This window comes from Botryllus schlosseri, chromosome 4, assembly GCF_051294905.1.
Source record: "Botryllus schlosseri isolate E-star chromosome 4, Bs_hap1, whole genome shotgun sequence".
In the NCBI taxonomy this organism is placed as follows: domain Eukaryota; kingdom Metazoa; phylum Chordata; class Ascidiacea; order Stolidobranchia; family Styelidae; genus Botryllus; species Botryllus schlosseri.
The window spans coordinates 20,624,837-20,650,433 of record NC_137239.1 but is presented as its reverse complement, the minus strand read 5'-3'; the positions used below and the strand labels follow the sequence as shown (position 1 = coordinate 20,650,433).

General features: G+C 40.5%; 2 protein-coding genes across 2 annotated transcripts; both read right to left on the bottom strand.

The window, feature by feature from the left end:
* Positions 1–8,087: 8,087 nt before the first annotated feature.
* LOC145437354 (uncharacterized) lies at positions 8,088–11,987 on the bottom strand. The gene is made up of 6 exons (XM_080314562.1): positions 11,794–11,987; positions 10,341–10,440; positions 9,038–9,147; positions 8,815–8,964; positions 8,688–8,750; positions 8,088–8,306 (listed from the first exon to the last, which is right to left on the bottom strand). Exons 1-6 carry the CDS (start codon positions 11,857–11,859, stop codon positions 8,157–8,159), a joined length of 639 nt encoding a protein of 212 aa, XP_080170688.1. The 5' UTR covers positions 11,860–11,987; the 3' UTR covers positions 8,088–8,156.
* Positions 11,988–14,444: 2,457 nt separating this feature from the next.
* LOC145437345 (uncharacterized) lies at positions 14,445–20,203 on the bottom strand. Its single transcript, XM_080314548.1, has 6 exons — positions 18,904–20,203; positions 18,417–18,501; positions 16,614–16,720; positions 16,348–16,488; positions 16,209–16,271; positions 14,445–14,748 (listed from the first exon to the last, which is right to left on the bottom strand). Exons 1-6 carry the CDS (start codon positions 18,958–18,960, stop codon positions 14,650–14,652), a joined length of 552 nt encoding a protein of 183 aa, XP_080170674.1. The 5' UTR covers positions 18,961–20,203; the 3' UTR covers positions 14,445–14,649.
* Positions 20,204–25,597: the final 5,394 nt, after the last annotated feature.

Genomic DNA, 25,597 nt, shown 5'->3' with positions numbered 1-25,597 from the left:
GCGATTGCGGTGACCCCTGGAATAGTACAAATCGAGCCAAGTTTGGTGTACCGACGTTATCCATTCTTATATGGTTATGGGAAATGGGAATGCTCTGTGATTTGATATGAATTGATTTTTGGTGTATTTATTTCCCATTTAATTTCATTCAATTTCCAGGATTTTGAGAATTCAGTAATTCTAATTCTAATCTAATTTTGAAAAACTTGTGTAGCTCTAATTCTAGTTCTAATCGAATTTGGAAAAAACTGTGTAGCTCAAATTCTAATTCATATCTAATTCGGAAAAGCTGTAAATTTTCCAGTTGTCCAAGTCTGGTATAAGAACGTCGTCATGTCTGCTATTCTCTTTCATCAATCAACGTATCGTGCAATCCAAGATTTCGAGTCGGGTTCATCGAATTCGTGAGTGATATTGTTCGCCGGCGCGACAGTAACTTAAATTTGAGGTTTTGAAAAGAGGGGGTCCGAGCCCCTAAACCAGATGAAGGTATTGTCTTTACCTATGGAATACATGTTTATACTGCCACGAAAATAATTATTCTGGTCGTGATGAAAATTTACTAACAAGTTTCTGCAATATTGATCAATCCAATACAAAAATAAATATTTGGCAAATAGCCATATCTTATACCCATGTCTCGCAAGCCATAGGTTCCCGACCACTGAATGGGCTTTATTATAGCAACACCGTTATTCGCAAACAATGGAATCGACAAAATGCGATGATTGGCCGATTGAATACAGTTGTAAATCACTAAAACAGAGTCTCTAACGTCGATCTAAGTTGGAATATTTCAATGTTCTCCTTGCTTCAATCGTGACGCGTCGTTGACCCTTCGTATTTGTGGTGCGACGAATATAAGAGATTGTAAACGAGGGCGCTGGAATTTTGTTCATCATTTTTGTATCACCAATTCACCATTCGATTTCTCTGGAGACCGGGGCATATGGTTCCTTTTAATGGGTCAGAGCAGTGCTTTTCAACCTGTGTGACGGTTCGCACTTGTGCGAATGAAAAAAAATTGCAGAGCGAATGACGAAGGTGATGCGAATGGTGCGAATGGAAATCCGGATCAAGGGCGAATGAAAATCGTTCATAATTGTTAATTTTTCAGTCGTGAAATAATTCAAATAAACCTAATGGGAAATTTAAGCTCAGTGTAACTTTTGTAGTTGCGACGTAATTGTAAAAACTTGTTTAACTTACGACGCACCACTAATCGTAGCTCTCACAAGCCGTAGTGACATTTTTCGCACTATAAATATTGCGTAACCAAAAGCCTGGTTTGGAAGCTGTTGTGGTGGCAGACATACAGTATATCAGCCCGTCTGAGCTTGCGACAGGCTGGAAAATGACGTCAAAGTGACTTTCTGCTTTCTTTCGCTAAACAATCATCATGTTTCCACAATAACTGTTCGATTAGCGCGAGGCGCAGACTCATAATTGCAAGTCACCGTAACGCAAATTTTTACCCCTTCAAGGCTTACTAAAGTATGGACCGCAAAGGGTGTAATTCTGGGTCGACACGGTGCCAGAGCTATCTGTTAATATGTATATAATATTTGTTGAATTTATTGCAAAAAATCCTGCCATAATTTTTACATATCCAATGTTACTATGTTGGGTACTGTAGCCAATAAGCGAGACGCGCAGAAAACATGGCTTTATCACGAGAATTCATGATAGGATTCGTCCGACTGGAATTTTTTGGAAATCATGGTCGAATACCGTTGGGATGACCTAGTTTAGGGTTGTGCAAAGAGCGAGTTCAGGCTTATGAGACTCATTCATTTCGAGGAGGGCCCCTTCTGCGTCGGGGCACATGAAGACGTAAAGGTTTGGCCAACAAACCGCTGATAAAATGCGGTGCCAAAAACATAAGCGACAACAAAACCTTTGTCTAAAAATGACCGATGCTGGATGGCCAAACCTTTCGATATGGATTGGATATGCTCCGTTGTCGGCAAGGAATAGTGCCGTTCTTGCAATCTGAGTATACGGTATTACAACTGCGAGACGCAGATGAATTAAATTCGCCGTAATTTGAAATCGCGTGCGTCAGACACGTTTTGTATTGCTGATGTTGGGTAGAATTGTGGTGGACTCGTTCTGCATGTTATACACGTCCGTACATCGTAGCATATACAACTGTAATATTAAAAATGAATTCCTTTTCGTGGGCGAGGCTCGGGTCGCAAGATGCCACAAAACTCAGATTTTGGTGGCAGTCTAAATGCTGCATTACCGTTATTAAACTGTTATGAATTCTCAAGTTACATTGAGCTTAAGAGCAGAACACACAGTATCATGAGTTTATTTGCTCTTCTCATATACTCGCGTGACAGAAGTTGGAGCAACGTATCACAAGGTAGCGAGCTCTAATGTGCCTACTCTCCTTGATCGTTTTGTACCTGATGTTCCAAGACATAAGGGAGAAGCCTCAACACAAACATGTGGGTTTTTCGACAAACTGGATCCTCCGCGACCTTTGTGTCAGCTCTCAAAAAGGATTCCACCAGAAATCATTTTTCACTCGTGAAAAATACGCTGTACTTTGGATAGGAGTACACAACAGATTTTAAGACCTGGCCACCCGAGCACTAGTAGATGTTCTTGTAGAAAACCCAACAATATTCTTTGGTCGATAAGGGTCATGGAGAAATAGTTGAAATCAAATGTCTTGATAGCTTGATAGCTTTTCTACATAGTAGCCAATTTGTTGCACATCTGAACAAAATGTTGTCAAGTATCTTCATCTTCTTTTTGTATAACAATTTTCGATTATTTTGTGCGAATGAAATTTATTTTACAAAGAAAGTGCGGATGGAGCTCAAAAAGGTGGAAAAGCACTGGGTCATGGTAATGCAAGCAGCAGTGTGTGCAGTGGGTGTATTTCACATGCAACAGTTTCGAATTGTCGTTTCCGCCTCTTTGAATACCTAAGATATGGTCCATTTTCCCAGAAAACTCTGAACTGAGTGTGCACTTTTTGCCTCCCCATAATGCAGTGTCAATGTCACCACCTTGTTCCTGATTGTTACCTGAGTGAGAACTCAACACTGTCGATAGATGGTTATAATGTGGCCGATAAACATGTTCGACATTTACTCCCATTGGAAATGTGCTGTATAATACAATAATGTTACAATTTACTCAGAATGACCTCCGACCCGCCAGACCATTTCATCCGGTCCGCGGGCCGTATGTTTGACACCACTGGGTAGACAGTAGTACAAATGCGACCCCAGAGGAAAATAAAGCACCCCATTTTGAAATCGCGTGCGCCAGACATCTTTCATAGAGTTGCGTTGCGTACAATTGTTGTTCGGGCGACATTCCATGTCAGACGTTCCCGGAAAAACACGTAGCATATCTAGATATCCCCGAGTCTAGATATCCCTGATTTAACTAATATTATAAATACATGCCTTTTGATGTGTGAGGCTTGGGTCGCGAGATGCCACTAAAATAGGGTTACCATATTTTTGTAGATAAAATTCCGGACATTCTTTAGCGCCCACTAGCGGATTTTACAATAAAATTTCAACACAGTCAGTCAATGTGACGTCACACTAGCAAAGCTTCGCCTATCGACTGTACACAGGAGTGGAGTGAAAGTGAAACATAGGTTTTGAATTGAGCCCTCTCTAATGTGAGCTCTGGTATGATTGCTTGGGTCGGCAACAGATTTCGTCACGGGCCAGATGAAATCGTCTGGTGGACCTTACCCGGTCCGCCGGTTGTGTGTTTGACAGCCCTGCTATACTGCTAGGTCTGTGCGGTTATCTGATTGTGTGTTGTAGCCAGGTCCGAAACAACATTTTTTCAACCCCCTTCCGCCCATAAAAGCACTAATCTTGGGCCCACCATAGGGTAATCGATGCAACTTCTTGCGGGCTTACTATATGCATCTGCTTGTTAAAATTTGTGACTGAATTTTGTCAATAATATTGGTTCTTTCATATATTACTGTAAAATACACCAGTAGATTGCACATGCCAATCCGGTGGTTTCCAACAATTTACGGCCGCAATTCCGCGGTCCAGCTCAAAAAATTACAGGCTGATTAATAAAGAATTCCGCTTGCCCAGAATTATTCACGGCCTGTTTTGGAAGCAGATGACGTCCAACATCTTCGCGATCCCCATAATAAAGGAAAACGAGCCCCAGGTTTAGAACAATTGTCTTTGGCTAAACTATAAGCATCCAAACGGCCTGAGACTACTCTCGGAATCAGTGGCGTAGCAGTCACTTGGTAGTTGTGAACCTGCACAAGGGGCGGCAGGCTGCAAGGGGGCGGCAAACGTAAGGTGATCAACTTTTATTTTATTATTAAACACTACAGAAGTACCGAAAAAGGTGGGTAATGCGTGAGTCGAGGTGAAGTGATGGTCTTTTTTTTATTCAACACAACAAGACCTTTCAAAATTTGGGCGGCATTTTCAGCGAAAGCCAGAGGCGGTAGCATATGCTCGTACGCCACTGCCCGGAATATCCCGTTATCTTATAATTGCGATTACCATTACACTTATATCGGTAAATGATGGCTATTTCCATTTATTTTTGATCGCATTTGCATTTTCCGTCCGTCCGTCGTTCCCATATTAATATCAACATAAGTTAAGTATTAAATCGCGCCAGGCGCGAAGAAAAATTTCAAATACCACAAATCTGTTGTCTATGTTGATTTACGAATACATTTTTAGCCTACTTCAAGCCTTCAAAATTCCGGACATTAAAAAGCGTATTCTAGAATTTCCTCTCGGACGGAGTTTTTTAGTGAAATTCCGGACGTATGACAACCCTACAAAACTCAGATTTGGGTCGCGGTCTAAAAAGTTTAGGAACAACTGATTCGGTTAGCCGAGTGGCTGTACCCGGTTAGTATTTTTAGATTCATGACCCAACTGAATCAATATAGGTCTTTGCCAATTACTAAGAATATATCATATGACCATTGCGTAATGTAGTTCTTGTTTTGGTTCATATATGTTACATCAACATCCGCACTGTGTACTTTGGTGGAATTTTCATTGTTAGCTGCACGAAAATTCGCACTATCAATATCAGTATCTGTCCCTTTATCCTATAGTGTCTCTCTGTTATATTTACGTGATTTTGTGTCCGTTTCTCCGTTCATTTTATTTTTTTACTCAAGTGTGGGAGAAATTGGTTATTACATTAAAACATGTATGGGTCTCCCTGTCAATACAATCTAACCACTAACGTTTGTTTGAAAATTTAAAAAATATATTTCGTTTTATTGTACGCATGGTTATTATTGCTGCCTTCTGCATTTTTATAGTTGACGAAATAAACAATGATAATTAGGGCAAGTTTTTGTTGCAGTTAAATCCGCGGAAAGTTGCGTTTACTTATTTATTTTTGACAAAAGTTGCAAAAGTTGCACTAAAAGACCACATTTTGCTCGGTTGACTAAAAAAAAGGTCAATTTACCGGCTCAGCTCCCAAAATACCCGTACTTCGGGGCTGATTTACGGTGTTTCAGTCGAATTTGGCCGTGTATTTCTCCAAAACCGAAAATACTTTCATGAAAAATCGAAAAAGTTGCAAAATGTTGCGAAGAGTTGCACGAAAAAAACGGACAAAAGTTGCAAAAAGTTGCACAATAAGATTCCTTCAAACAGCTTAAAACAGCATTCTACATATCTTACGAGTATGTAGGAAGCTGCCGGAAGCTGTAAAAAAAAGTTGCAAAAACTTGCCCTAATGATAATACTTCCAATCCGAACGTTCCCTCGGAATCACGCAAACAACAAATGATGCCGTACAATGATTCGCTTCACAAATTTATTAGTTTATTGGGGACTATCATGTCGTTTAAATTCCTGTGTTAATCCCATGGCGTAGGGTATACTTCCTGTTCTCAGCGCGAAAGGGGAAAGTACTGAATACTTGTCTTTATTCTATCAGAATATATAATAATGTTGAACGGAGGATTATGTTTACATAAGACAGGTATCAAATATGAGCTGCACCAATTTAGTGAACCGTACAATTCGTAGGGCGGCAGATTACCTTTAGAGCCCTGAAGCTGATAGATTGGACATACGCTTATATTTCATCACGTTCGTTACACTTCAACTCCGGATAAAGAACTTTGCGCGGGGAATTACAGTTGGCCTCTCTAGGCCGCTATATAGGCAAACATACCACACTTTTGGGGAAATTCAACATCAGCTACGTTAACTTTACTTTCGGCTGCACATTATGAGATAGATGCATATTACAATAATATATTTCTTGTAAAGATCCATTTGCTGTTTAAACGAAACAAAAGCTTTCAGCTTACATGGGTAAGAGCTGGACATGGATAGTCCATGGACTGGATTTCCACTGAATTTTTTTCGCCGGAGTCGGATTCATACTTTTACTTATACGGTCGGACTACTAGAGAATATAGTGTACATCATACGGCCAGCGAAGCAATTCTGAGTAAATTGAAACTTGCTATATATTATCCAGCGCATTTGTAACGAATGTTGCGATTTTCTGTACTTCAATTATAAATAATCCCTCAAAACAACAAATATTGAGCATATCCAGTCCACAGGACACGTTTTTACCACCCGACTACGGCGTTGGTGTGTCACTCTAGTTTAGGGTTATCATATTTTGGAGATCTGAAAAGTGGACACTTTTTCAAAATTTTCTGACTTACAATACTGGAGTAAATTCGTGAAAAAATTGGAAAATTTTTCCCGACTTAGTGGTCGGTTTACTAAAAAAAGGTCATCTTTTCAGCTCATATCCCGAATCACTGGCTTTCTATGAGATTTACCGTTGGTTGGCTAAAAAATGTCGTTTTTCTGGCTCAAATCCCGAAAACCACGTCGGTCCGTTACTTGGCTCCTATATATCTGCCAACTTCCACGTACATTTAACCGAAATTCTCAAAAAGGAGGACAAATCCTCTTAGAACGGGACTATGGTAACCCTACTCTATAGTTACATCTAGAAACAAGTCGGTGACATTGCACCGAATTTTGAGAGAGCAAAAAGTGAACACGGACTTCGTGGGGAAATGGATCAAAACGTAGTTATTCACAAAAGCGAGAATGCCAATGCAGAACTATTATATGCAGTTTAAATGAAGAAAATATTAGTTTTACAAGTAATATAATTAAAATATCTGTGGTCGCACTGCGGTGTCATTCCATCTCATAAAGTCTCCGTACTCCATACATACCCGAATCGCGAATAAATAATATTAAAAAAACACTACAATCGTGTTTGCAGTTAAATCTCTTGCATTCTTCACGCCTCATACGCAGTCTGCCCGATGAGTGTATACTAGGCTCAACCTTCATTTTACTCTGTTTGATAAGTCGTGTGACCCCCGCCCTATCGCCCGCTGTTGCTGAATTTGTTCTATCCAGTAGTATATTCATCTGAGTGCCGTTTTCATGAATTTTCCTGAATTTAATTGCGTCCGTGGCACACAAGATGACGAGACCACTGAAATATTTTAATATTATTAACAACCTCATACGCAGGACCTCATGCGCCAGACTATACGACTAAAGCGAATGAGCATAGAAATATGCTCATACTTATGTCGTCGTTAGAGCCATATTTTAGCGGTTTGGTTTATATCTATATTCATTCAATGATCGTGTTTTTGCCAATGCCGTTGTTCGCGAATAAAGGTGTCGCTGCTTGCTAGAATATAACCACGACCATGATCCGTGGTACAATGTAATACACTATTTATCTATCTATATACACCTGATAACAAAGTATTTGATGGTTTGAATCCGGCCCGCGACGCAATTTGAGTTTGACACCTCTGGGTGTACAGGATATAATAAGTTCCTTGGATGGATATTGGCAGGATTTATTTTATTTTTGGGCGGAGCCTGATTGAATGCGGATTCATACTATTTCGGAAACAGCCGAAATCGCATCGGACCCGGATTCAGTTTTGAAGAAACAGGATCGGAGTCGTACCAGCGAATATTTCGATCTGCCCCACGCTACTAGATAATGAAGTGTCGCTCGTCGTGATGGGATACAAACTAGGCCGATAGAGACCATAACGAACTTCTGAACTTCGCAAAAACTTAGTATTGGAATCTTCTTTACTGTACAATATATAGGCATACAATATACATCCCGTTCCAAAAGACAACTCAAACCCCGCCAGCCGAGGCCACAGAAAATCCGCGTGGCTGAGATTCTTGAGTGGGCGGCCCCTCTATAAAAGGCACTCTGGCATATCCGCTAGCGTTGCGTGTCATCAGTCGGTTGCAGTGTCTGCCCACCACGGCGATGGGTGTAATCTGCAGATAGAAAATCCATTGGTAAACTAAACCTGAAAATTCGTTGAAAACACTAAGGAAGTAACTATACCTAGTACCGACTGCGGTTTGCATCCGAGAGAGTCTGTAATTACATCATGAAAATCCAATGCGTGTGATTCTTAATTCTAAATTGGCTATGACGTCAGTATTCCAATGCAGTCAATATTATAGATGCGAACCAAGGAGCAAAAGCTTTTGTCGTCCGAATAATGACTGATATAGGCCTACTTCAAGAATAGCTAACACTCACTATTCGTTGGAATATGACACCGACACGATATAACATAGTAAAATAACATTCAGATCAAGACTTGAAGCATATAGTTGAATAACCTCAATGATGATGAAAATAATACTTACAAATACCCAGTACGACAGCAGCGTCATTAAAACTCTCATCGAATTGATAACTTCATTCATTTCCTGAAAATGACCACGCTACAATCCTTTCACTGCAGATCCGCTCGAAATCAAAGTGACTACCAACCGTATATGGCCCCATATTCTCCGAATCTTCATTCATTGCAAATTCATCCAGAAGACGGAGATTATTGAAAGCGAAATATGGTTTGACAACAGACAGAAGAGCTAAGATACTCATTAATATCAAATACGGAGTCAAAAAACCGCTGCTTTCCTATGATTAAAAAAATAGAGGAATTTACCACAAGCCCAGCCCATGCGAGATTTTTCCTCTACTAAAACCGAACCTTATGTATCCCTACAATGCACAATAGAGACAGAAGGGCGACGAGGAATGATCCAATGCAAAGACTACAGGTAGCCTCGTACACCGGAATTGCGTGATATAGCACCGTCTCTGAAAAAATTATATCTAAACTGTCTGAAAACTAAAACTGAAAAAATTAGGTAACATTATTTTGATTAAATAGTAGCTTTACATTTACAGTAACTGGTGGTCTAGAGTGTTGAACCTAAAACACAATGTGGCTTGCACGCTCCTTTTTCATGTAGCATACATTGTACAGGCTCTTCAAAAATGACTTTTTTTCTCAAATCGTACTGGCTACTTGATGAAATTGATAGGTTACCTAATTTAAGCCTACACACCAAATTTGGTTCAATTCCAGCCAGTAACTGCTTGCTACACGAGATGAAAGTTTCTATTTATTATATAAAAATAACTAATAAAAAATTTGAACATTTTCTGTTCAACCCATGAAAGTGTTAGGCTGTCTATAGAAACTATGCTCACCAAGTTTGGTTCAATTCCAACCAGTGGAAGCGGAGTTACTGAAGTCGAAAAATTTAGAGTTGAATAAAATAGTATTTACGGTGAGCAGAACTATAATAAATAAACAAAGAATCGGTCACCGTAAATACTATTTTATTAAAATCCAAATTTTTCGACGGCAATAACTCCGCTTCTACTGGTTGGAATTGAACCAAATTTGGTGAGCATAGTTTATACAGACAGCCTAACACTTTCATGGGGTGAACAGAAAATTTTCGTATTTTTTATTATTTATTTTTAATAATAAATAGAAACTTTCATCTCGTGTAGCAAAGCGGTTACTGGCTGGAATTAAACCAAATTTGGTGTGTAGGCTTAAATTAGGTAACCTATCAATTTCATCAAGTAGCCAGTACGATTTGAGAAAAAAAGTCATTTTTGAAGAGCCCTATTGTACAGTACATGTATACTGTATAAATAGCTATATGTTAAAGCCATGCAAGCTTAGGATTATTAATATTATATTTCCCTTTTCCTATTTATCAGGGTAGCCATAGCGCAAATCTCAAAATATTAACGATAAAAAATCCGAATGTAAAACAAAGAAAGTAAACCCAAGTTCAATTCGTAGCTTTATTGCTGTACTAGTATTTTTATTGAATTTCAATGTAATACTTTTATTTTAGTGGAGTACACTTGAAGATGATACAGTTTTCATGCCGGCCTTGAAAAATCCGCAAAGCCCACAGGTTGGGAACTCTCGTACTACAGATTAGTAGTTTGCGACATATAGCTATAACTTCAATATCAGTACTCACGGAGGCTCAGTTGGCTACTTGATTCGTTGGGCACGCAGTTGAACACTCCAGGGTGGAACACAAATGGGATAAATATCAGGAAGGCGGTGCCATACACCAGCTGCAAATATTGCACATATGAAAAAAGGAATCCTCCATTCCCAAGTAAATATTTCGGAATACCATACTTTCCTAGGTGACATCTCGCGTTTCTGGACTGGGCACCGAAAGGTTTAAGCAAGAGTTACACTGATTTACAATTAATATTATTCAAAATCTTTTTGTACAGGTTATAATAATGTTTTAATTCTTTTGTTCTTATAACACTGTTGATGATGCACATTTCATTTTGCACACCAGTATCCTAGAGAAGTGTAATGCTTGACAGGCTCATTACGTTTCGTAATAGTGATGCATCGATATTGCAAGTCGTAATGAGAGTCTGCTTCACACACAATTAGCCTTATATACCTGGCTAAAAGTTATCGTCCGTTGAGAGAGTCTTTATTTTTTCATCGAACCAGGCGCAGGCACCATACGCCTGGTCGCCTACGTACCGTAATCCGTAATTAGAACCTTGTGTTAGGACGCAGTTCTTTTATAACAGTGCTTTTGAACCTGTGGGAGGATACACACTTGTGTGGATGACAATTGTGCATGTTTTCAACTTTTTCTGGCGTGGAATAGCTCCATTACACTCAGTACTTCTCTACTCTAATGTACTGGATGGTATCAAAGGCGAGAAAAAGAGATGTCTCCTTGAAGAGACAACCGTTGACCTAACCCGGTGAGCTGGTTTGAAATTGCCAGAAAGATTCAGCAGCAACAGAGTCACTGATAAACCGGTAGCCTACTTGCTGGACGTTTGAATAGAAAAGTGTTAAGAGCCTTCATTTTCGTTTTGTATGATTATTATCAGTTGGTATGTGTGGATGAAATATTCGCCCACAAATGAGTATACGGATGGTACTCAACAAGATTGAAACGCACTGCTTTTATAATACCGTCTGACAACAGTCTAAAATTCCATATATCCCTATATGGATCGCGTTGGGAAAGTGCAAAAGCAAGTAAATGCGTTTCTGAAATTTTTCATATAGGGTTGAGAAGGTATATACGACGCTACCACACAGATAGAGCAGAATGGTAAAATCGTGAAAATATTCTAGCTTTAGTTCGAATACGATGGATTCCTGAAGAAAATGGCTGCTGCTAAAAAGTTGTTCACGCATTCTACTTTAATTTGACACCACCTCATATTTAGAGCACACTGCTCCTGTGATAGCGATGGTACGAATGTCGAACTAACAAGGAAGACTCTTTCAAAACAAAGGGCAACAATATCACAATGCAATATTTCTAGATATAGCTCGGTTGGGATACGTTCAACGCATTTAGCGTGGTTGTTTCGTAGCATATAAAACAAGCGACGAATGTACGGAGAGCAGAATATAAATTTATGAGACATACTTACCAGTGTTGTGTAGGCACAAGCTACAGCCCACGACCTGCTATCGAAACTCTTCGGGCAGCACAGCATCTTCACTGCCGGCGAGGGTGTCAGAGTAATTAATTCAATATGATCGATCGATTAAATATTCTATCAACGGGCGAAACGTCGTGATCATGCGGCTGATTACGGATTGCTAGATGTGTATAGGGAGGGATTGTAACAGTGATGAGCGGATAGTGCTTTTCGAGACTCCGAATCCCTCCGACAACTTTAGTGTCTGAGGAAAACTCCCTCCGACTCCGAAGAGCTCAATCTCAGACTCCGAGATACTCAGATGAATCTCGTCAAGTATCCGAAACAGTGGCAAGCATGGTACATGGTACAACATGGTACATGTGATAATATGGTTGGCCTAATAGTATTGTTTACTCTCCAGTCCCCAGTTGCAGTGCAGATGGCTGACTTTTATGCACTTGGCAATCATTTTTGCATGTTACCCGTCATATTACGAATTTACGAAGGTGTCAACTGTCTGTGTTTTGGTTTGTAATCATAATCAATAGTGTATTTTGGTCAGAGCTATCCAAAGATATCGGAGACTTAAGTCACAATACTCCGAAATTCTCCGAAAAAATATCTGTAGTAAACTCCGACTGTCACAAAATCGGCAAAACTCCGCTCCAAATCCACTCCGATGCTCATCGCTGGTTTTTAACCAAGTCACAAGGTTCCGACGCAATCTCAATTACGTAGGCCCTAGTGTTTGACTCGAGTCATTTTCAATTCACTTCAATTCGAGATGCAGAGGGTCAAGTCCGACACTCCGAGTCATAGTGATAGTGAAGTCATATTCAAAATTCAACCCATTTTATTACAACTATGCTTGGTTGATATCGATTGCCTCGCATTCCTAATATATCAATTTTCCTCACTGTTAACAGTTTATGGCCCTGGACTGATAGGCCAAACGCCAATAATGTTGTAAACTTTTACTATTCTTCGAAGTTACAATGAAATGCCTGTTTCGGCCGTTCTAGTATCGAGTTATAAGACTTGGTCAGGGCATCAGTACCCCTCCAATATCGCACTGTATTACAAACTCGCCTTGTGTTCGAATAATCGCAAATTAGCGAAACAATGCGCTGTCTATTGTATCACAACGGTACACCTGGTTTGTGATGCGCCGTATTCGGGTGCCTCTTGACGAATTTTGCGTGCGTTAACGCAGACGCGCTTTTCTGACCAGAAACCGCAACGTCACCGGGTTCTAAATACATAAAACCAGCTGCTATCGGTTTTAAGCTACATGAAGTACTAAAACGCAGCCTTGCAACACCCACGGCCATGACCACCCCCTAATTGGTGGGTGAGCTAGAAGGAAGCCCAAAATTCTTCTGTCAATCAACATAAAATACAAAGCATTTTTAGAGAAACTTATTCAACTTGAAAATGCTCTTCGAGCTTCGCGCGATTTGTAGTCGCCAGATATGTTATGATTTTTATATGGTTATCGGCCGCGAGGAAATGTAGGCCGAAAATGTCCACGACATTTTGGCCGTAACCTATCTTTTGACTCTAATATAGCAGACGAGCGGCCACAAATGACAACATGCAACAAAGTAATTAATACGAAAGAAAGTATCCATGCAACAACGGCCCAGGAGAAGTTGTATGTAATTAATTCGGTGGCCTAAATTTTCAAAGACACCACCTCCCTCAGCTCTACCAGTAAATCTGTTCACGTACCTGATTGGATCAAATATTAATAGTTATATTTACAATTACCAATGTTATTGGCAAAATTCAGTCATGACTGGAAAAAGTTGTGCGCCTGGCGCGACTAGACAGCAGATACACACTGGCTTCTGATATAAAGAAACACCCGACTTCTAGCTATGGTATACACGCCAATCGTAAAAGGGGGTTTGAGGGCGAATTCCCCAGGAGCTCAATTGATCACCTTCTTGGAAGCCCAAGTCCAACATTTGGGGAGGGGCTGTCGAAGTGCCCCTCGATCATTCCAAATGATACCTCGGTTGAGAACTACTACATCAGCTCTTTACATATAGGCATCTTAAAACCATACTGCATTCTTCCGCAAAAGTTACTGACTGGCCTACAATTAATTAACGTACCGCGAGCTAATGAAAATCCAAAACGTTTGACACATAGTTAGCGACCATGGGTTACATCTTACATCTCGATGTTATTGTTAAGTAGGCCCTATACGGCTCGTCTATAATCGACTGGCTCCCCACGACGCACATCACCACTCACCAGAGATCGCATTTGTAACGGAACTAAAAATTTAATCAAGTTGTCGTACATCTCCATGGCGCCCACTGTTGTCTTTTTTTTTTCAAGTTTTTCACAATTCTTTTCGTTGTTGATCTTTTTGACGCCGCGGCCCTTTCTAATAGCTCTTTCCATTCCTTGTGAGTGCTTTCATTCTTCTCTCGGGTCTTTTTTTGCCGCCCTAGGAACGGCGACGGCGGGGGAAGAGGAGCCCAGATAAACCTCCGACGGGAATCGAACCAGTTCCGCCGAATTGGTAGGCGCTTATCGTCACCATTAACTTTTTTCAGATTTCTGTGACCTCAACTTAATCAAGAGAGAATTGAGAGAAACTACGAATCCAGACGCCCTGCGACCACTCGCATGTTAACTCAAAGCACCATGAAAAGTACGCGTTCTGAGGCGTTACATAAAGACACCAAAAAAGAATCGATTACTGGAACGAAATAACCATCCAACGAACCTAAAAGATCAGGCATTGTAAACTTGTTCACCACAAAACACATACTGCAGACTGTTCATTAAGAGATTTCAGACTCGACAGCGAATTCACCCCATAGTACTCTTAGTGAATATTGTAGTTCAGTAGCTGTTGAAAGGCAGTTGGTGCTGTCTGCCTTGCCCGACGGTTCCCGAAAAAATATGGTGGCAGTGGATGCTCACCATGATTACGGGCGTGATCTGAAAAACAACGAACACGTTTGTTTGTTTTGGGGTATTCATGGTGTTTGTCGACTACTACGGTCATTTACACCAGGCCGATATCATTCATTTTAATTCCGTAACTGCCGACTTATAGTACGGCCCGCTTCTAGGCTTTTTGTAAGACACCGCTTACGCCGATGAGTTGGCGAGGAGGAGCCCAGATAAACCTGCAACACTTAGGTATAGGAATTCTGAAGTCGACCCCCGGTCGGACTCGAACCCGCAAACCATTGGTGTTGCAGCCGCGGATTATGCCACTGCGCTATCTCGCCACTGACAAACGCGTATTCATTGGGATATCCGCATTAAACAGTGCATAGTGACAGCATTGGCATAGCCAGGGGGCGAAAGTGGTCATCCCCACATTTTTTGTGAATTTTCGTAAATCAATATAGAGTATTTTTGGGCAGGTGAATTCAACCAAAAATTGTTCGTCTCGTGATTTAGATAGCTGTATTTTCTAGTTTTATTATGGTAAACCCTCCCGACTCATTTTTTTCAAAAAAATGCGCATAATTTTATAATCATGAGCGAAAGGGATCTTCCTAGCATTGCGTGAGACAGTTGGATGCTTTAGTGTAGTGGTGTGTAGAATGCGAATCGGGGACTATTAGGTATCGGCCTTTACCCTCGAAATGCGACTCCACGAAGTGCGCTCCCAGAATGATTGACGGCGATAAAAATCGCCGCGTGTTTGATGGAGCCTTCAATTGCTGACGCCGAATATAGTACTGTCCTTGCAATCAGACCTCCGCGGTAGGAATGCAACTCGCACATTAAAATATTGTCCCCGTGAATAAGTGCGAATTTGAAATCGCACGAGTCTGACCAATGAAGTATTTCTTTGTTTGGTCTGGTGCATGTGATCTATTCCAATACCCTTAGAGTAGCAACAATCTGTACCAGAGGTCACTAAGTAGGAACGTGCTTAAAGGAAGCAATAAATAATAATGGACCCAGCCAAAGTCAACCTGCTAGAACTTCCTGAAACCTGTTAACCGCGTGCGGCGTGAAAATTGCTCATATGCTCAAGATTTATTATTACGTTCCTTAACTTTCGAAGGCACCACTTGATCAGTGATCATCTGCAATGCATTTACAAGTACTTTCATTATTGATAATTTCAATTATTTATCACAAAAAATGTTCGCGGTTCGCGCGACTACAAATCAGATTCTCAATGGTTTGAGGCTTGTTCGTGAATCGATTGTCTAATACCGGATTTAGGTCGCTACGGAAGGGTGTGTGTGCGTCTATGAATCGTGTGTAAAGGGTGGTGTTGAAATTAAAGGCTCGATGGATATGGGGGATTCCGCTAAATTCGTAAAAAATTACCCCCTTCCCTTCAATTTTTTTTCGACTCATACGCCCACGGTGTCTTACAAAATGCGTAGAAGTGGGCCAACACCATGAATACCAAACAAACAAATACTCACAAATATCCAGTTGATCATCAATATCATCAGGACCACAACCGCTTTGATAACCACAATCCTTTCCTGGAAAAATGAGCGTTTGAATCCTTCGGCCGGCAATCGGCATACTTGCTAGTGTAATCGAAGTGAATATACCAACCGCATTAGGTACTAAGCCTATATTCCGTAGCAAATAATCAATCGCGCTGATGTAAAAGATGATGATGCATGAAGCAGTGATGACGAGTAAGGCGAGGAGACTCTCGGCTATCAAATATGGAACCAACAACCCACCGCGGTCCTGCAACGAAAATACAGTATGTCTTCCATACGGATCCACCTTATCGCTCTCGTCAACGAATAATTGACACCGGGAAATTTAGAACTCATAGCAGATCTAGCCTCTGGACATGACTGCAAACGTACCATCTGTATTCCAGTAACGCACAAGACAGAGAGAATGGCGAGGAATAGCGATCCAAAGCATACGATACATATTGACGTGTACTGCGTTTCGGCATCCACCAGTAAATCTAAAAAGTATGATAAGTTTTTAATGGTTTAGTAATGACTTGATCGTCAATTCGAATTTCAATCATTGCGTCTTCGCACTTCCTTGTTTACATCCTTGTTCTCGTACGCCGGGGCATGGACTGAATGAAAACGTCATTTGAAAATTTGTTGATGGGGACGAATTGAATTAACATCACGACTCTACTGGACAAATTTTCATTATGTGTAAATGTAATTCATAATTGCTCCTCTGTATTGAGTCGGAATTTCATATTTAAAAATCTCTCATCCACAGTGGTAATCTTCCATGCCATGAAACTATACCCGTTAGGTTTGCTAGCGTCCTGGTTACGTTTTGTGATATGACGATATGGGGTACGCGAAGTCTTTCACCATCATAAGGGGGGATGGGGTCGTGTCTTCAAAAGTTTGAGAACCATTGTTCTAAGGTAAATACTTCCTATATTATTTTTTTATGTTTAATGTCGGGAGCGACAGCCCGATCTAAAGGCCCACCCAGTTTGAAAGGTTTCAACTGCTAAACATCAAAGAAATCCTAAACGAGATTGACATTATTCGGATCAGATTTACAACTCCAGTTTTAATTATCTCAGTGATGTGCTTATAAAAATCGATTCGCGCTCGTCTTAGGTAGATTCGTTCTCTGTATGCGTAGAATTGGATACTTGTATTTTATCTACACATAGTAGAAGTGTGCTTGAAGCTAACATGGTTATGATGCTGTCAGCATTGCGTGTCCTGGAACTGAACCATAAGTGCGATTAGTAAATCTATGAGCAGATCGATGCTCACAAATTTAAATTTCAATCCTGTTCTAAGAATCGGGACAACCGACTTTTATCTCTAGAGTTTTGAAAAATTGGTTATTGAGGTCGACCAGCCTATGAAATCTCGCCACTGTTTCTGACACGTGTACGATATCATCGAAGCAATGTTTGGTTTGTTTTAAATAAGCATATATATTAACTCCATGTCATCACTATATAATCAAATACCAATATTGCGTTTTGGTTTATAATCCCAATTTTACGTAGTGCGGCCCGCGAATGGATTCAGATGTTGTATGCGGCCCGCGGGCTCAAAAGTTTGCCCACTCCTGGCCTAGTGCCTATGTATGAGGAGAGACAACCATTGGAAGATTCCAGGACGCGACTGGAGTTGATTAATTTTGCCATCGCCTTCAATTCAATGTATGTCTTGATGTTTCTGGCAATTTCCAACATGAGATAAATCAGTTTCAGTCTGATGATACATACATTTTATCGACATTATGTATCAATGCTGAAGATAATCCTATATAGTAGCCTATGCGGATTGCGGAAGCATGGTTTCAAATTTTTGTCGCTCATGGGAAGCTGCCGTGAGTTGAATCTCACAAAATGTCGTTTTTTTCTTCTTCCAGAATAACTGACGAACACGTTAAAATGGTATTGCGAGTACCAAAAGATCTATTTCAGGACACAGCGTGTGTTTCGCCACATTTCAGTTACCTTTATCTCACTATATACTAAAGGATTTTCGATTCTCGAATTATTAACATGTGTGTGCTTCGGTATTTTCATGAGGAAATCGTACTGAAAAACATGAAATGTTCATTGTTCAGTGATACGTGCTGCTCGCGAAACCGATATCCAAGTTGGTTACCAATTCATGTGGCTATAGTAATTCGCATTACAAGTACAGCGGTATACTCACCACCCCGCAGGTTGATTGTGTCGACAAACATTCCAGGGTGGAACACGAATGGGATGAAGAACAGAAATAGCGAGCCAAATATCATCTGCAAAAAAATTACTATATTGGAAGAGAGGTCATCCATTCGTTAGCAAAGAGTCCGCGCATAAAGCATCTTTGTCTCAGCTAAATCAAATCATTAACCTGGTTAATGGTGACAAGAAACCAACTATTCACGCAGTGTGTACTGTGTACTACATGTAGGATGTAATGTAAATCAATTGCTTCGGATATTCGCTTCTATGTCACTTACTACCAGTAATGGAAAAGTACGGTAACGATACGAATATCAAACCCATGTCGAATGGATATTTCTTCATTGATGGAACATGTGAAAAACCCAATGTGCGCACTGCAATTGTGTAATATCTTGGCACGAAAATATATATATGAACGTACGAAGAAATGTGCGGACAGCAGAGAATTGCAATTCGCATGAATAACTCACCAGCGTTGTGTAGGCACAGCCGAAAGCCGACGGTCTGCTACAGCTCGTGTATTGCATCTTTGATTTTGCCACGAGTATAATAACTGAATATATATTTCTGGTTGATCACTCTTCTAACAAACGGAAGAAACGTGCTACGTATTGCGTGGGGGATTGCTGATCATGTGGCAGAGGGCTATATATATTATAGGTCAGTGCTTTTCAACCTTTTTGAGCTCCATTCGCACTTTTTTTGTAAAATAAATTTCATTCGCACAAACTAATCGAAAATTGTTATACAAAAAGAAGATGAAGATACTTAACAACATTTTGTTCAGATGTGCAACAAATTGGCTACTATGTAGCTTAAGGTATCAACTATTTCACTAAAACCCTTCTCGGACAAACAATGTAGTTGGGTTTTGTACAAGAACTCACGATACTGTGTGATCTGCTCTTTAGCTCAATCAAACTTGAAAATTCATAACAGTGTAATAACGGTAAAGCAGCTTTTAAACTACCACGAAAATCTTAGTTTTGTGGCATCTCGCGACCCGAGCCTCACTCATGAAAATGAATTCATTTTTAATATTAGTTGTATGCTACAATTTTACGGACATGTATGACATACAGAACGGGCACACCACAATTCTACCCAACACAGCACGCGATTTCAAATTAGGGCGAATTAAATTCCTCTGCGTGTCGCAGTTGTACCACTGTCTACTCAGATTGCAAGAACTGTACTATTCCGTGCCGACAACGGAGCATATCTAATCCATATCGGAAGATTTGGCCATCCAGCGTCGGTCATTTTTAGACCAAGGTCTTGTCGCCGCTTATGTTTTGGCCTCGCATTGTATCAGCGGTTTTTTGACCAAAACTTTACGTCTTCATGTGCCCCGACGCAGAAGGGGCTGGCCTCGAAATTGAAGGGTCTCATAGGCCTGAACTCGCTCGTTGCAGACCCCTACACTATAGTTCATCCCAACGGTCTTCGACCATGTTTTCCAGAAAAACCAGTCGGACAACTCTTATCATGGATTCTCATGATAAAGCCATATTTTCTGCGTGTCTCGCTTATTGGCTACAGTACACAACACAGTGACCTTGGATATGTAAAAACTATCGCAGGATTTTTTGCAATAAAATCAACAAATATTGCATACATATTAACACATAGCTCTGGCACCGTGTCGACCAAGAATTATACCCTTTGCGGTGCATACTTTAATAACTCTTGAAGGGTTAAAAATTTGCGTTACAGTAACTTGCAAATGTGAGTCTGTATCTGTAATGATGGTATTTTCTACCATCCTCGTGCCTCGCGCTAAACCAGTGGTTGGTTCCCAACGTGGGCGATTTGGCGGCCTAGGGGGGCGAAAATGACGAAGGGGGCGATAGGGGGGCGAAAATGGACAAAGGGGGCGACAATAGCGAAGGGGGCGATAGGGGGGCGATGACGCGTTAAAACGGCTATATTGGAGTCAAGTCGGAGAAATTACCTTTTTTTTTTAGTCAACCCACGGAAATTTCGTTGCAAAAGTGCAAAATTCGACAATTAGCTGAAAAGTTGACCTTTTTTTTTTTTTTTTTAGTCAACCCGCCGATCATTACAGTTTGTATACCGATTTTTCGGTACACAAAATCTGGGGGGCGATGATCGGCGTCGAGCTTGAAAAGGGGGTGATGAATCGAAAAAGGTTGGGAACCACTGCGCTAAACGAACACGAACGAAATTGATGATTGTTTAGCGAAAGAAAGCAGAAAGACAATTTGACGTCATTTCTTCAGCCTGTCGCAGGCTCAAATGGGCTGCTATACTGTACTGCATGGTGTACACTGTACAGTACATCTACCACTACACCAGCTTCCAAACCAGGCTTTTGGTTAGGTAATAATTATAATGTGAAAATATTAATTCACTATACAGCTTGTGAGAGCTACGATTATAGTGGCGCGTCGTAAGTTAAACAAGTTTTTACAATTGCGTCGCAACTACGAAAGTTACACTGATCTTAAATTACCTATTAGGTTTATTTGAATTATCCACGTCACAAAAAAAATTACCAATTATTCACGATTTTCATTCGCACTTGGTTCGGATTTTCATTCGCACCTCCTTCGTCATTCGCATTGCAATTTTTTTTTCATTCGCACAAGTGCGAACCGTCACACAGGTTGAAAAGCACCGTTATAGGTTATTGTGAAATATAGGTCTATCTATAAGCTGTAGTTGCCTAAAGCCATGGTCCTTAGCCTTTTGTTGCCACGACTCAAAATCGAAGCCTCCGCGTAGTAAAGACTGTTGCTTCGCCGACTACACAAATACTGAAGTAATGTCAGAAACAATACAAAGGCAACAAATAAATAGGCAACATATTGCAACTAATAATAATATTTCATTGCGCATTAGTATAGCACGGCTGTGGTCTCTGTGTTAGGGTGGCGAGGGAACAGACATGCCGGTTCGCGTTGAAGGCGTTGGCGATACTCCGTTTGTATGGACGCAAATACAGGAAAACCTTATTCCGCGAGGTGTGTTTCGTGACAATCAAGTAGATACAGACATTGGCTCCATGTTATCTTAAAAATATATACTCCGCAGCATGAATATAGGCGATTTGCAATTAACGCGCACGCAGCTTTCGCTCAACGCAGCCAATCACACTTTCTGTTAAAATTACATACCAACAGCAATCACATTACAAAACAAGGAGGTTTGTACCAGCCTTGGAACCAGTTCGCGGACCCGTGTCGTAAGTAGGGCTGGGCACAATGATTCGAGTACTCGAATCTGATTCGAGTATTAATTTTAATGATTCGAGTCGAGTAGTAAAAGACGATTTTTTCGAGTACTGAAATGATACGCTCCTCGCCACTGAAAGTTGATTTATCAACGAGGAGTTTATCAACGATCAACGAGTTTATGCTAATTTCACTGTTGAAGCCTTGAAACCTTGATTGGCCGTATCGTAGCATACGAAACATGAAGTACAAAGCTACGAACGTTACTGGAAATAGCACATTTCTGAAGTCATGATCATCCCACAATATTGTCACCAAGTGCAATGAAATCGGTATGGTCGAAAATATAACAAAGTATCCTTAATATGATGGATAACAGGCATTATATTCTTTGTGGTCGCTTAAAAGGTACATATTTGAACTTTGACAAATAATATTCTGCTATGACGTCATAATGAGTGATACTCGATTACTCGACTCGACTCGAAGCATTTTACGTGATTCAGAATCGAATCACTCAGGTACTCGATTTTGCCCAGCCCTAGTCGTAAGGTAGACTACACAGTACACACACACCTGCACTACAGCACAGCTGTGCACTGAATCAACAGAAGGCAACAAAAAAAGAACTAGCCATGAAAATGAAGTGACATTTGTCGGTAGGCGAAATATATACTTATGTCGCGTTCTAGCTGTCATCAATAACGTAACCAACGGCTGAAAATGTTTCGCTGCCTGCAAAATTCTCATCCTAGCTACATATATTGACTCGGTTCCTAGCCGCGCTCCAATACTGGAAAGGCTCTACGAGAGCTATCAGAAAGTACGCGATCATTATACAGTTTACAGTCTACAGTTAACGTGAAATTGGAATGGAAAGTGCCATATCTACTTCCATGACTTGACCAATGACCATTCTACGCTCCGAATAGGCTCGCATATCGAACATGCCGCCACCCATTTTCACAACATTGTTACAGTTACAGGTCTGAGCTTTTTTAGCACAATAGATATCAAAATAACCGATATGGCAGGTGCGGTTAGGTTCGAATACGAAACGGCTGCAAGCATATCGACCGAGCTACCTTCCTCCAGCGCAATATGAAGCATTAAAGCTACATAAGGCGGTAATTTGGAATCACGATTTTATGACGCTCTCTTCTTTGATTTTCCGCTGCAACCTTTCCAAAAGAAAGAAAAGAGGGACTAGAAGGGCTCGGTGAACAATGACATTGAAATATGATCTTGTCTCTCTCGTGCTGCAGTGTGCGAGGCATGTTCGCGCCATTTTAGCTCATAATTGGCCCGGCGGTTGCTACAGACTTGACTGCTGGTCACATGCAGGTTTCAGTAATTAATTAATTAAGTATTGTCCGCAATCAAGATGGATTATCGCTTGTGTTGTTTACGTTCAAACGATAACATGCAGCAATTGCAGCATCTTTTCTTCTGGCCTTTCGGTTTGCCAGCCCGCTTCCTAAATCGTTAGTTTTATTGGCATTTCGCGACCCAAGCCTCACATATCGAAATGAACGCATTTCTATTGCTAGTATGCTACGCCTTTACATGCACGTAGGCTAGGGTTACGTCCCCTCTGGACGCACAAATGTCCTCTATTTTGAGATTTTGTCATCGTTTTTGAGAATTTTGGTTAAATATAGGGCAAAATTCGACTGATATACAGTGGATCACCACCGAAGTAACGCTCCGACGGCTTTTTCGGGAGCTGAGCCAGAAAGTTGACCTTTTTTTAGTCAACCAACTGATAAACTGAAAGAAAAACTGTATTTTGGGAGCTGAGCCAGAAAGTTGACCTTCTTCGTCAACCGACCACGAAGTGCAAAAATTATACCAATTTTTCGGTATTTTGCTCCGTTATTGCAAGTCTGAAAATTTGGAAAAAGTGTCCTCTTTTCATATTTCCAAAATATGGCAACCCTATTGTCGGTCAACGGTGTCTGATTAAATAGGGTTAGAAGAGCTTCTTGGAGGTACAGAACTTCAATACCCAATTGACTAGTAATTCATATTGAAATGAACCCGAATATTTTCGGCTGCACTCGTCAGGTGTAGGCTAATCGTCACCAATTCTCTACGATTGCTGACGATTACCCCTGACGAGTGTCAGCCGAAAATATTCGGGCTCATTTCAGTATGAATTTACTGTTCAATTAAATATTTTGAGAACCGGAAAAGAGGAAAATTTTCAAATTATGAAAACTACAGTACCGCGAAAGAAAACTGGTCATTTTGAAAAATTTTCTACCTCTAGTTCTGTGCTTACTAACAAAAAGGTCATCACTTTTACTCGGCTCCCGAATTACCCGCTTTTTAAGTTACTCTCGCGGTGTTGACTAAAAAAAGTCATCTTTCTCATCTCTACTCCCGAAATACCCTTTGCGCCGTATTTTTCGTAGATTGTCTTGCCAGCTCCGGCGTTCGCTGCGTCGAGGACAAATTCCCAAAAAAGAGGACATTTCAATTTATTGAAAAAAAGAGAACAAATCCTCTTAAAAGAGGACATATGGCAGCATCGGTAACGCTAGATTAAAAGACTACTACAGTTACTACTACAGTTAGGGTTCCATTTAAAACAAACGGTGTTTTAAAACACTTTGTTTAAAGCATGTTTTAAACAGTGTTTTAAAAAAAGGCCTTTTGGAAAGAACAATTTTTTTTTCAAGTTGTAAAATTATGCCATAATTCTGTAAATACTTTCGAAAAAAACATGTTATCTGAGCCTACGGACAGGTACCACCCGATTTAGTCGACATATATCGATATGGGATGGTTGGAACCCTAAAAATAGTCGATTCAACAGCCAGCATTTCGTCAAAGGAGCTATATTTACCCTATACTGTCAATCCATTATGACGTCACAATTGAATATCCGTGACGCCATGGCTGAAAAAAAACATGTTTTAAATTAGAATCTGTTTTAAACATGTTTGTTTTTAATTGATTTTTGTTTTGCAACCCCAACTACATGTCATTTCGGCACTCTCTTATCTTTTCATTATTCAAAAATCTCAATAAGTAGCGAAGAAGCCCCTGGATGTATAAATGTTCACAGTAACCGCATTTAATTTTCGGCAATAGCAATCGATGATATGACAAATTTAGTTTTAGCATAACCGAAATTTAAAAAAGAATATTTGATATCCCCTCGTAACAAGATCATGTTTACTGTGATTGGTAGTGGCTACATAAAGATTCCTACATACTGCGATCTATTGTTTGGGATACATCTTCCGATGGCTACATAAAGCCGTCTGTCTCTTGATTGGGTTACCTTCTCTAGTGCTAAATATGTATGAAGTGCTTTAAAGCTGAATCGTCCGTAGTGTATTATAATTGCGGGTGCGGTATGCGTATGGGGTTTACGGCAGTGGTCGGATTCAATTATTTTCTCGCAAATTCCAAATTTCTTCAGGCATAGTTCTGTTACAAAAGGTGATTGACAGAAACCAGTAATGCTAACCGGTTCGATGATCTCATAAAACTTTGTGAAACCACTAGTTTACGGTCAATTTGGCTGAAAAAAAATCTCATCCTGAAAAGATTTTCCTCCCCCACACCTTAGAAAAGGTGCAGTTTGTTGAACGCAACGCAGTTCTATGAAACGCATTGGTGTTTGGTTCAGTGATGTTGATATTACATGGAATTTATCTTTCATAGTAATATTTATTCGATGGAGAGAGCTATGTTCCTCTGTGGACCGCATTCTCCATTGCAAGGACAAGACGAATCGGCGCCTTGACATATCAATATCGAGGGTGTCGGACAGCATGCCACGGTCATTTTGAGCAAAGGATTTAACGCCGTCAATCTTTTGGGCACCGCACTTTGCGCAGCCGCATGCTTCATGTGTGCCGGCGCGGAAACGGTCGATCCCGAAATGCACGTGTAGATTAGTTTCGCGCGTTGCACACCGCCAGACTAGATCACGCTAACTTTCTGTCACAGC

What these genes read in the sequence shown, in the direction of transcription:
- LOC145437354 (XM_080314562.1), bottom strand. Translation starts at nt 11,859, where the DNA reads ATGCTGTGCTGCCCGAAGAGTTTCGATAGCAGGTCGTGGGCTGTAGCT. An exon ending in AAGTAGCCAACTGAGCCTCC is followed by an intron (nt 9,148 to 10,340) that starts GTGAGTACTGAT and finishes TAATTTTTTCAG; the next exon opens with AGACGGTGCTATATCACGCA. An exon ending in AGAATATGGGGCCATATACG is followed by an intron (nt 8,751 to 8,814) that starts GTTGGTAGTCAC and finishes GGTCATTTTCAG; the next exon opens with GAAATGAATGAAGTTATCAA.
- LOC145437345 (XM_080314548.1), bottom strand. Translation starts at nt 18,960, where the DNA reads ATGCAATACACGAGCTGTAGCAGACCGTCGGCTTTCGGCTGTGCCTAC. An exon ending in TAGGCTTAGTACCTAATGCG is followed by an intron (nt 16,272 to 16,347) that starts GTTGGTATATTC and finishes TCATTTTTCCAG; the next exon opens with GAAAGGATTGTGGTTATCAA. An exon ending in TGATGATCAACTGGATATTT is followed by an intron (nt 14,749 to 16,208) that starts GTGAGTATTTGT and finishes GTTGTTTTTCAG; the next exon opens with ATCACGCCCGTAATCATGGT.